We start from the raw sequence: 12,483 nt of genomic DNA on the forward strand, positions 1-12,483 counted from the left end.
GTACTAGCTTTCCATACATTCACTGATGTGTTCCTTAATTGTAGCTGTCACTCCTCATATTCCCTCCCTCCCTCAAGTCCCTCTTCTTTCCCCATCCTCATTTGATTATCCCATTCCAGGCCTTGCCTATCCATCTGTAACTTGTCTCCATGTTTAGTTCTTTCATTATGATTATGGGCTGAACCAACTTTTTTTCCTGATGTTGTCTGTTGTCTATTTTGGGTTCTGCATGTTTTCTTTTTACTTTGATATGCCTCTCCTTCTTTAGGTTGTGGAGTTATTGTCATGATTTATTTTTGGTTTATTTATTTTTGTTTTTTCATCCAAACCAAAATTTCCCTCACTCCCCTCTTCCTACTTCTTCCAACACTACTGCCACCCACACAATTCCCCTCCACTGTTACTCTTTAGATACTGGTGGGCCTCCCAATGATATCAGCTAGCCATGGTATATCAAATAGTGGGGTGACTAGTCTCTTCCTCTTCTATTAAGGCTGGATGAGGTAATCTGGTATTGGAAATGGGTGTCGAAAGGAAGCAAAAGAGTCAGGGACTTCCCCTGCTCTCATTATTAGGAGTCTCACAGGAACACTAAGTTACAAAACTGTAATATATATGCACAGCACCTATAACAATCTCATGGAGGTCCGTTGTTGTTTGTTCAGTCTCTGTGAGCCCCTGTGAGCCCAGGTAAGTGTAGTCTTTGGGGTTTTTTTTTTTTTTGGTGTCTTTGATGTCACTGGGCCCTACACTCCAGCCATGCCCTGTTCTGAAAGATATTTGTGAGCTCCACCTAATGTTTGGCTGTAGGTCTCTGCATATTTTTCCATCAGTTGCTTTGTGGTGAAGCCTATGTGATGACAGTTGTACTAGACATCAATCTATGAGAAAAGCAGTACATCATTTCATTGACTTCCTTTGCCATTCATATTTTTGCTGTCCTAAATCTCTGGAGTATACTGCCTCTGGGTGCTAGCCCACAGAGGGGAGCACCTCTCAGGACATGGGTCTGTAGCTCTGTCAGTCATTTCTTGTTCACTCCCCCAATTTCTGCCACATCTTTACCCAAGCAAATTTTGTCAGCAGGAAAGATTGTAGGTTGAAGGCTTTGTGGCTGGACTGGTGTCCCAGTCCACAGGAAATCTTGCCTGGTTACAGGAGATGGCTAGTTCAGTTGCCATATTCCATGTTACTAGGTCGTTCTCATAGATTCCTGAGTGTTTCCATTGCTCTAGGTTTCCATCTCATCCCAGTGATGCTCCATATTCCATTGTCTCTCCTAATTCTCTCTCAACCCATCCTCCACCCACATGATCTCTCCTGTTCCCATCCTCATTCTCCCTTCTAAGTCCCTCCTCCATCCACTAGCAATGTTCATTTTACTTTCTCACAGTGAGTCTCATGCATACCCCCTTGGGCATACCTAGTTATTTAGTTTCTCTTGGTCTGTCAGTTTTATCTTGGTTCTCCTTTACTTTCTATGTAATAATCACTTATGATTGAGTACATACCATTCTTGTATTTCTGTGTCAGAATTGCCTTAATCATGACTATCTTTTCTACATCCATCAGTTTGTCTTCATATTTAATGATGTCATTGTTTTTAACAGCTGAGTAATACTCCATTATATAAATATACCAGATTTTCTGTATCCATTTTTCTATTGAGGTTATTTACAGTTTCTGACTATTACAAATAAAGCTTCTATAAACATAGTAGAAAAAGTGTCCTGTGGTATCGGGTGTTCTTTGGGCATATGCCCAGGAGTGGTATGGTATAACTGAGTCTTGAGGTAGATCGATTCCCAAATTTCTTAGAAACTGCCATATTTATTTCCAAAGTGGCTGTATAAGTTTGCACTCCCCCCAGCAGTTGAGGAGCATTCCCCTTGTTCCACGTGCTCTTCATCATAACTCTGTCAATGGTAATTTTGGTCTTAACTATTCTGACAGGTGTAAGATAAAACTCAGTGTTGTTTTTAATTGCATTTCCCTGATGGCTAAGGATTTTAGTATTTCTTTGACTCTTTCTCAGCTATTTATACTCCCCTGTTGAGAATCCTCCGTGCAGATATGTACTTCAATTTTAAATCAGGGACAGTGATATCTGTGGACATTATTTTCTTGTCCAAGATTGTTTTAGCTATCCTGCTTTTTTTATTTTTCCATACAAAGTTGAGTATTGTTATTTTAAGGTCTGTAAAGAATTGTGTTAGAATTTTGATGGGTATTCCATTGAATCTGTAGATTTCTTTTGATAAGCTGACCAGTTTTACTATATTAAACCTGATGATCAATGAATATGGAAGACATTTCCATGTTTTGAAATCTTCTCCAATTTCTTCCTTCAGAGTCTTTAGGTTCCTGTCATACAGGTTTTTCACTTGCTTTCTTACAGTTACACCAAGATATTTTATCTTACTTGTGGCTATTGTGAAGGGTGTTGTTTTCCTGATTTCTTTCTCACCCCATTTATCATTTGTATATAAGAGGGCTACTGGGATTCTTTTTTTTAATTTTTTATGTATCCAGTTACTACACTCAAGATGTTTATCAGTTTTGGATCTCCTTGGTAGAATTTTTTGTTAGATTATGTATACTATTGTATCACCTGCAAATAGTAATTTTTTTACTTCCTTTACAATTTGTTTCCCATTATTCTCCTTAAGTTGTCATATTCTGCTAGACAACACTTCAAGTACTGTGTTTAATAGATGTAGAAAGTGTGGAAAGCCTTGTCATGTTCCTGTTTTTTGTGAATTTGCTTTGACTTTCTACCCATTTAATTTGATGTTGGCTATTGGTCGCAATATATTGTCATTAGTATGTATAGCTATGTCCCCATATCCCTGATCTCTCCAAGCTATTTATCATGAAGGGGTGCTCCTGTTTGTTAAAGGATTTTTTCATCTAATAGGATAATCCTCTGGTGTTTTTCTTCCAATTTGTATATATGATGGATTAAATTAACAGATTTTCATATGTTGAATCATCCTTGCATCTCTGGGATGAAGCCCACCTAACTAGGTTAGATTATCTTTTTGTTTTCTTGGATTCAGTTTGTGAGTACTTTATTGAGTATTTTACATCTATGTGCATGAGGGAAATTGGTCTGTAATTCTATTTTTGTTTCTTCTTTGTGTGGTTCAGATATCAGTGTAAGCCGGGCGGTGGTGGCGCACTCCTTTAATCCCAGCACTCGGGAGGCAGAGTCAGGCGGATCTCTGTGAGTTCGAGGCCAGCCTGGGCTACCAAGTGAGTTCCAGGAAAAGGCGCAAAGCTACACAGAGAAACCCTGTCTCGAAAAACTAAAAAAAAAAAAAAAAAAAAAAACAGATATCAGCATAACTGTGGCCTCATTTGGCAATATTCCATCTATTTCTATCTTGTGAATTTGAGGAGTATAGGTATTAGCACTTCTTTGAATGCCTGGTAGAATTATGTACTAAAACAAACTAGTCCTGGCTACTATTTTTTGGGAGGCTTTTAATGGCTGCTTCTATTTCCGTGGGCATTATGCATCTATATAAATTGTTTTGAACTTCATATAACTTCAGTAAGTGGTATCTAACACAAATGTTGTTCCCTTCTTTTAGATTTTCCAAGTTTGCGGTGTACACATTTTTGACTTATGGCCCAATGATTTCTTTAATATCCTAGGTGTCTCTTGTTATGTCTCTCTTATCATTTCTGATTATGTTAATTTGGATATTCTCTCTCTTCCATTTAGTAAGTTTGGATAAATGTTTGTCTACCTTGTTGTTTTTCCTCAAAGAACCAACTCAATGTTTCATTGATGGTTTGCATTGTTCTCTTTGCTTCTATTATATTGATTTTAGTCCTCTATTTGACTATTTCCTAAATTCTTTCTAGTATTTGTGTCTGCTTCTTATTGTTCTAGAGCTTTTAATTGTGCTGTTAATTCTCTGGTATGAGAATTCTCTAATTTCTGCTATCAGGTTCTTAGTGCTATGAGTCTTCTCTTAACAGAGCTTTAATTGTGTCCCATTAGTTTTGGTAGGTCATGGATTTATTTTAATTGAATTCTAAGAAGTGTTTAATATCTTTATTTCTTTCTTGACCCATTGTTAATTCAGCTGGGAGTTTTTCAGTTTTCATGATTTTATAGGCTTTCTACAGTTTCTGTTGTTTTCAAAATGCAAATTTTACTCACAGTGGTCTCATAGTATATAGTGGGTTATTTCAATTTTTTTGATGTATGGATACTTGATTTGTAACTGAGTATATGATCAATTTTGGAGAAGGTTCCATGAGAGAATGAGAAACAACTATAACCTTTTGTGTTTGGGTGAAATATACTATAGATATATGTCCTGGTCATTTGTGCCACAATGTCTGATAATTCTATTATTTATCAGTTTAATTTCCTTCTAGATGGCATGTCCATTTGTAAGAATGTGCTGCTGAAGTGTCCCACTATTAATGTTTGGGATTTGATGTTTGATTTAAGTGTTAGTCGTGTTTGTCTCACAAATATGGGTACCGTTGCATTTGGAGAATAAATGTTAAGAACTGAAATGTCATCGTGGTGGATTTTTACCTTAATAAGTATAAAATATCCTCCACCTTCCTTTTTGAATAATTTTGGTTTGAATTCTCACTTTTGCATTAAAATTAACCCATTTTTATTAATCTTTGTATTGTCACAGGTCCTGTGGTTTCACCTGCCTATAACATCTTGTTTCTTCAGTGGCTCACTCCACTCTGCTCTTCATTTCCTCCTCCATACTTTGATTTTATTGCCTAACTGTATCTTGCTTGGCTATTGGTCAGCTTTTTCATTAAACCCATCTGGGCATAATTTATACAGAGTACAGGAACATTCCACAGCACTTAGAAAATGGAGTGGACTATGAGTGGGGATAGAAAGGACACCAGGATGGAAGAAAGCAGTTTTCCACAGGAACTACATAGATAATCACCTGGAAATGAGGGCACGGAGTGAGGACAGGCCACAGCAAAATTTTGATATAAAGCTGTGAATGAAACTGAATGATTGACCTTGGGATAACAGAGGTAGAGGTGAGGATCTATAGTTAGCCTACTTGCTTTCCTGGTCAGAGTGACCTGTGGGATCTTATGGAGTGTCTTCTTTATCTGGAGGTGAGGGGAAAACAATGAGTAGGTAGAAGGAACTTTGGAGACTAAGACTTATGTTATACACATTATATTGGGGAATTTTGGGGAGAGACTATAGCAGGTGTTCTGCACAGAGATGAGGGTGAAACTAGGAGAATGGACTTGAGGAGGAAATGGAGAGATAAACCTCTGCATTGAGTCTATTATTTCCACGCCCAGTTTTGCCTGTGGGTTTTTGGGAAATGGTTGATTGACTTGAGGTGTGGGACCAATCAACAATTTATGGTAGGGGTATTTAGGAGGGTCTCTGAGATCCACTAGAGATGGAGGTGTCTGATGTAGGTGTTTTGATGCAGAACTGGGGATAACACTGGGGGATGGGACTCAAAGGAATGGAGAGTGAGCCAAAAATCTATAGGTGGCTTACTTTTCCCTGGCCAGAGTAATCTGTGGGTTCCCAAGGAGGGCCAGTTGAAGTAGGGGCTTGGGATAATCCTATGAATTGGAAAAGTCAGGATAGGAGGAGAAGCTCTTTGGGATCCACTCTAGATGGGGCGAGATGCCACAGATATTCTGTGGCAGAACTTGGTATGAGACTTGGGAATTGGGATGTGAGGAACAGAGGAAAAGGAGAAAATATGTGGTCAGCCTACCTACTTCCCTGGCATGAGTCAGAAAAATAATCTTTGATGAAATTTATTAAGGATAATCAAAAAGAGAAAAACTGGATTTTTCCAAAATAATTTGATCTGTTGATTTTATCTTTTCCAGGGGTACAAATTTTCCATGTAAAAAGCAAAGCCATCCATCAGATACTTTGCTTTTGAGGAATATTTGAATTTTTCATTGTAAAATTCAATTTTTTCCCAGGAAACTTCATTACCCACCTCTGCTGCATGCTTATTCATTTTCCCATAATTCTCCTTTGCAACCATTCAATGCACTGTTTTCAATTATTGCCATGGTTGTTTACCTTTACATTAAATATTAACTGAATCTGTGATAAAATATGTAATAAAAGTTTAGAGCCAAAAATTCCTGTATGAACATATTTGTAGGGCTTGGATTCTAAGCAAAGTCTTCCTTATTCCAAAATTTTGCATTCTTATGAGTAACTCCTAGAAGTGAGCCAGTTGTGGTAGTGCACAGTTATAATCCCAGTGGGGGTTCTGAGGTAAAAAGGTTGTGAATTTGATGCCCATCTAAGTAACAGCATGAAATCATAATTCAAAACAAAATAACATATTGGCAGTAGCCCCAAGTAAAAATTATTGAGAACATTTTTATAAAAGTGTTTTAAATCTGTGTTATGCTCAGTTACCCATAGGAAAAAGTATCATTTGGCATAAACATGAACCCAGATCAAATTATTTGTGTATATTGCCTTCACTCACATTGACGCTTTCTATAAGTATGTCTACAAGTATCTTCAAACTTCTGAGGGCAGGTTGGGTATGGTGGTGCACAATTTTAATGCTAGCACTTAAGGGGAAAAGCCTCTTTGTGTTTGAGATCAGTCTGGTCTCCACAGCAATTTGCATCAGACCAGATAGGACTCCCTCCATAGCATACTGTCTCAAGACAAAAATCCCATTGTATTTAGTAGGTAGGTTGGCATATACCTGTGAATATAGCAATAGATAATTGACGTTAAGATGATCAAAAGTTTAAGGTCTTCATTCAATACAAAGTAAATTTGAGGACACTCTAAGTTATATGAGACCCATCTAATATTAACTCCCCCATAAAAAACCATAGCCTCTGTATTTTAGGGGCCAGAAATCAGTCACATTGCAAGCCGACTAAATATACGAATGTTGTGTGTGACTCTTGCCCTCTTTACAAGGCATGTTTCTTTCCTAAACCCCATTCAATATTTTCTCATTTCGTGGTACCATTTCATTCTTCATTTTTCTTTTTCCATCTTCCATCTGTAGTTACCTTCTCTGCATCTGTTTTCTCAGAGCTCTATAATTATTAACCTCATTTTTGTTTTGATTCTTCATTTAGAATACAAGGGGAACCATAGAGAAGATCTGTGACTTCCTAGGAAAGAAACTGGAGCCAGATGAGCTAGATCTGGTCCTCAAGTACAGCTCCTTCGAAGCTATGAAAGAAAACAGAATGTCTAATTTAAACCTCCACCCAGAAGCTGTGAATATTAATTGTTTGGTCCTCATGAGAAAAGGTGAAGAGACTCTTTAGTCCCAAAATATGTCAGAATATGTGGAGGGTTTTTTCTTCCAATGAGGCTCTAAGAAATTGTTGTGAATGTGTCAGCAGTCATTGCTCATCACTCATAGTTTCTCAGAGATCTTCCAGGGGAATCTTTCTGTGGTGATGACATGGATTTCAGAAACTCTGAAAAGATTGATTTTTTTTTTCTGGGAGATGATCTTGGGTTTGTAGAGGGTTGTGTCCAATATCCTCAATGGAAAATGAGAGACATGTTTTTGTGAGTCTTTGTTAGGCTCTCTGTATCATAGCCATAAACTCTAAAGAAAATGTTTAATGCAAAGAACCAAAGATATATATTGGGGGACAACCACAAAATACACATCCATTCACTGCTGGAAAAAGATGTCCAACAGGTCAAGATTGCTGACCCACTAGTGAATTATCCTCCAGTGTTAAAATATGATGGCATTTGCCAAGCTAAATTTGGATTGCTTCACGATCATAGTTACTGTCTTTTTTTCTGAATTGTCTCCATCGGAATGGGAATATCCATCTTCTCTATGTCTGTGCCACCTCTCTATGCCATGAGCAAATTGTGGGTATAGTTTCATAGCTGTGCAGTTGAGAAGTGACTGCCAGAATACACCACATCAAATTAGTGAATAATTGGTGAGATGGGACTCAGGGTTGAAGAAGGAATGAGTTAGATGTGAGGTATTTGGGGATGACTAAAAAACTTGTGTATAAATGCAGAAAGTGGAGAGTTATGCGTTTAATTTTCCTCCTCTAGTTATTTTTTTTTTGGTTTTTCAAGACAGGGTTTCTCTGTATAGCTTTGCACCTTTCCTGGGTTTCGGTCTGTAGACCAGGCTGGCCTCGAACTCACAAAGATCCGGCTGCCTCTGGCAAGTGCTGGGATTAAAGGCGTGCACCACTACCGCCTGGCTTCTTCCAATTATTTACATGCTTCAGCCTTAATCTTCAGTCAACCTCCAACCTACAGTGTTTGTGAGAATTAGGTCATGAGACTCTAAGAACATCAGGAATATACATAGAGATAAGTAAGTTAAAGTCATTAGTGTATTGCATCTAATTCAGTACTCCTGGTGTCCTCACAAGAGCAAATTATACTCAGATTTGGGCACACAAAAACGTCAACTTAAGGAAATGATCATCTATGCACTAAGGACCGAGGCCTATGGGAGGATCCACTGCCATTGACCTACAACCTCAGACTCCTGTGCTCCAGACTGTATGAAGATAGAGTTCTCTGTACAAGAACTGAAGACCTCAAATAAGAAAAGAAATAGCCTATTATTGGATTTCCTGTAATGAATAACAATTTAGCAGAGATAAAAGAGTATGTGTTCATAAATGGCTTCAATAAAATGCCAAAACCAAAAAGTGGCTTGTTTAATAGAGACAGGCTACTGAAACTAACAAAAGTTTTATCTGAGACACACTGGAGCAGATGAAATAGAATTTGGAACAAAATTGCATGAGGAAAACTGTTTTTCCAGCTATGTTTTTCCAGAATGAGACCACATTGGGATTTTAGTTTACTCTCTTCTAAAACATAATATTTCCATGTATTATATTTTTAGGAGAAAAATATATAGTAGTTATTTCTCAAAAAATGAATATGGCCCTAAAGTCATATGTAGTTTAATTATCATAGTGATCATATAAAACACCCATTTCTTTTGTATTTGAAGATAACTTTTATTCTGAGAAATTGTTTTCCTTGTATTAAACTCACTATAAGCCATGCATCCCACAGGAAACCAGGTCAATGAAGGGGGAGACAAACTTCATTATGCCCTTCACCCTGATTCATGACTCCAGTGCAGAAGTTGCTGAGATGCATATGGTGGGAAACAATTTGAAAAGAATAAGAAGAATGAGGAAAATGTTGATCTTCTTAATTCCTACATTAGATTGATTCCTTTTTTAATATGGAAAGTATTAACAGATCAAAGATTAATTATAAAATTTATTTCATCACTTACCATTAGATACCTAATCCTTAAATCATAATGCATGAAAAGTTATGTTAAATGTTATACTAGCTTTGAAAAAGAGGAACTCTCTCGACTTACTTTTGTTGTCCTTTAATTGCTTTTCTCAGGACACCCGAGAGATACATTTCCTTGCCTCTAGAGAGATACTCTGAAGAGCTACTATTTACCTAGGAGTCTCACTTATCTGGCTAGATGGTATTAATTTAGTTTAAAGCTCCAATGAAAAATTTTCCACAAACAATTTTGGTCATTATGATTCAATATTTAGATATTTCAGGAAATACAGACTAGAGAGATGTTCTGCGTAGTTGAGGTAACTTCAATAAAGACATTGTCACAATCAAGACCCATGGGAGGAAATGTCTTCTGACATCTTCAAAGGTTTTGACCCTCAGTAGTTCACAGTAGATATTTACTAGACAGAGTACTTGAGCCAGTAATCATTTTCTCTGGTGTAACAAAGAAGATATTAAGAGACACAGAGGGAAGAAGACCTATGGAGAAGCCCACTATCTACAGGCCAAAAAAGCCAGGAAGGCTTTTTATGAGAATTGCAGCCTCTGAAACTAGGAAGAACTTCCTTTCCAACAAGAGTTAAGCCACTATGCGTTAGGGTTATACTGACCCTGAACACATCAGAGTTGGAGGAGGTTTTTAGAAAGAAGCACTAAAGAAAAATACTTGCATGAAAGGTACACAAGATTATGAGAATGTTGGACTGAGAACTTCATGTGTACACTCCACAAACATGATTCTCTCATCTGGACTGATTCATTCCATTTGGCAGACACATTGAATTTGCTGAGATTCTGGTAGCTCAGCATCCAGTCTGGCTTATGAGGATCAAGATTGCTGTGGGATACAATAACACAACTTGTTTCAATAATGGGTATAATAATGAAGCTGAAAGTAGCAATGGGCATTGACAGATTCCAGTATTAATAGATGACACTCTTACAGTCATCGCAAGTAATGATATATTATTTGAATATTGTGCATCAATAATTATTTTTCCTTTAATGTGTACAACTGGGCATTTAAAATTAAGTTATGTGATACAAAAGATTGTATTTTAGTAAGGAAAAAACATGACTTCTATTGTCAGTCTTTTGGCTTCAAATCTACATGCATCACTATAATACTGGTAAGATCTCAAGGACTAATTTATCTTCATCAGTAAAATGGCAACAAGGCCACTATCTTCCTTACTCATTTACTAATACTTTCAATAATTCCATACTGAGAATGTTTTGTATGTCTGACACACTTTGAAAATGAAGCCTTTGATAATTTAAGAAATATTTTACTTTTCAAACATATTACATGCATATTTCAAACATGTTTAAAAAAAGGAAATTCATCAAAGTGTCACAGCTATGAAATAAAATACAGCAAGGATGGGGCCTGTAGAATTCTACATGGAGAGAAGATAGGAAGAAATGGTCACCATTACACAAATAAGGAAACAAAAGAACAAGAAGTGACTATGTGGAACACATCAGCACTTCATGGTGAAGGAACACATAATACAATGTGAGAAGTTGGACTATTTGAGATCTCTAAGTCGAAACCTAAAGACCTCCTAGAATGTGGTTATGAGAACCAAGGTATGGTAAAAAAAAAAAAATACTGGGGATAAAATCATCTTCACGCATCAGCAAACTCCATACTGACTGAAAACAGACATCCTGGGATGCTCTCAGCAGACAGTATCTGTGTCTCTTGTATCTGATGGAAATACCAAGATGACTGACATGTAGCTCACCATTGTGTGTATATCCAGCTCTACGGTATCTGAAACCTTCAACCTCTGCAGGCATGTGCATTCATATGCAGCTACAGACACATATTTAGAATTAATTTTAAAAGGTATTTTAAAAGTTGCTGGCATAGTTTGCAGAACATTTATAAGTAAACCATAAAAGAAAGAAAGAACAATTGAAGTGTGTTTGGATAATTGACATATGAAACTCTGTTGGGCTCGATAGCATGGTGGAAGCATATCTAGTGAGAAGGAGAAATAATATGGACATTAAATATATAGATCCAGTGTCCATGTTGTTAGATTGTGGAGTTGATATATTGGTATAAGAGATGGTTGACATTACTTATTGAGAGGTACAAGTCTGTTTGCATATTTTTCAAAGCATAAGAATCATTCTCCACAGAGTAACTGTTAGTTCTACTTTACTTACTGTGTGGTCCTACATAAGCAGATGATAATATCATGTGAATAAAGGAATGAGAGCAGATTTACAATCACCATTAACCCATCTCTGTGTCTGCTTCACATTTTCCAGGTGTGGCTGGGGACTGGAAGAATCACTTTACAGTAGCTCAAGCTGAAACCTTTGATAAAGTATTCCAGGAGAAAATGGCTGGTTTTCCTCCAGGGCTGTTTCCATGGAAATAAATTCTTAAAACTTTAAAATCTTACATGGACATTGGTGTTTATTTCCCTGTCCTTGTACAGGGACTGAGTGGATATGGTCATAGAATACATCCTATTATTGAATTGTGTAGGCTTTTTTCTAAAATGTATTAGTAGTAATTATAGCAGTACTATTAGTGGTCATAGTAGTGGTGTAGTGGTGGTTGTTTTATGTGAGTCTGTGTGTGTGTGTGCGTTTGTGTGTGTGCATCACGCACATGGGTGTGCACATACATTTCTGTGTGTAGTAACTTTAGGGATAAGAAGAATGCATTGTTTCCCATGGAGCTGCCATTATGTATGCTGTAACCTCCTTTCTTTGTGTCCTAGGAACTAGATTCATTTCTTCTATGAGGGTAGTACAGTGCTCTTAACCTCTGAATCATCTTTCCAGCCCTGATTCTTGTAGTCTTGAGTCATCAAATATTTGTTCCTATTATGACTGTTTTACTCTACATTGCCAGTTAAGTCCAATTTGCTTCACAGAATTCCAGCTTAAAATAACCCTTGTAATATCTGAAATATAAAACACACTACAGAAATTTGTAGATAATTTTTAGTCTGTGACATTTGGGCAATATAAATAAATCGTATTTATAGAGACATTCAAACCTAATTTAAGTAGTCTATGGTAGATCTTTATAAACTTTCATTTCTGCTCACAATTGTGTATTTGCATTTCAGCTTTTTTCTTCTTTTTTGGTAATTTTTACTGGGTGTATACAATAATGGGTTTCATTAGGAAACTTTGGT

General features: G+C 36.9%; 1 protein-coding gene across 2 annotated transcripts in view; it reads left to right on the forward strand.

Moving 5' to 3' along the window:
- The window catches only part of LOC131901892 (sulfotransferase 2A1-like), a 30,489-nt gene extending 18,777 nt beyond the window's left edge, over positions 1-11,712 (forward strand). Inside the window, exons 5-6 of one of the 2 annotated variants that reach the window (XM_059252959.1) lie at positions 7,111-7,288; positions 11,600-11,712. In XM_059252959.1, coding sequence (XP_059108942.1) covers positions 7,111-7,288; positions 11,600-11,712 — 291 coding nt within the window. The remainder of the gene's footprint in view (positions 1-7,110; positions 7,289-11,599) is intronic. The other variant, XM_059252960.1, reaches the window with a different exon arrangement.
- The last annotated feature ends 771 nt before the right edge of the window (positions 11,713-12,483 follow it).

This window comes from Peromyscus eremicus, unplaced genomic scaffold (assembly GCF_949786415.1).
Source record: "Peromyscus eremicus unplaced genomic scaffold, PerEre_H2_v1 PerEre#2#unplaced_603, whole genome shotgun sequence".
Classification (NCBI taxonomy): Eukaryota; Metazoa; Chordata; class Mammalia; order Rodentia; family Cricetidae; genus Peromyscus; species Peromyscus eremicus.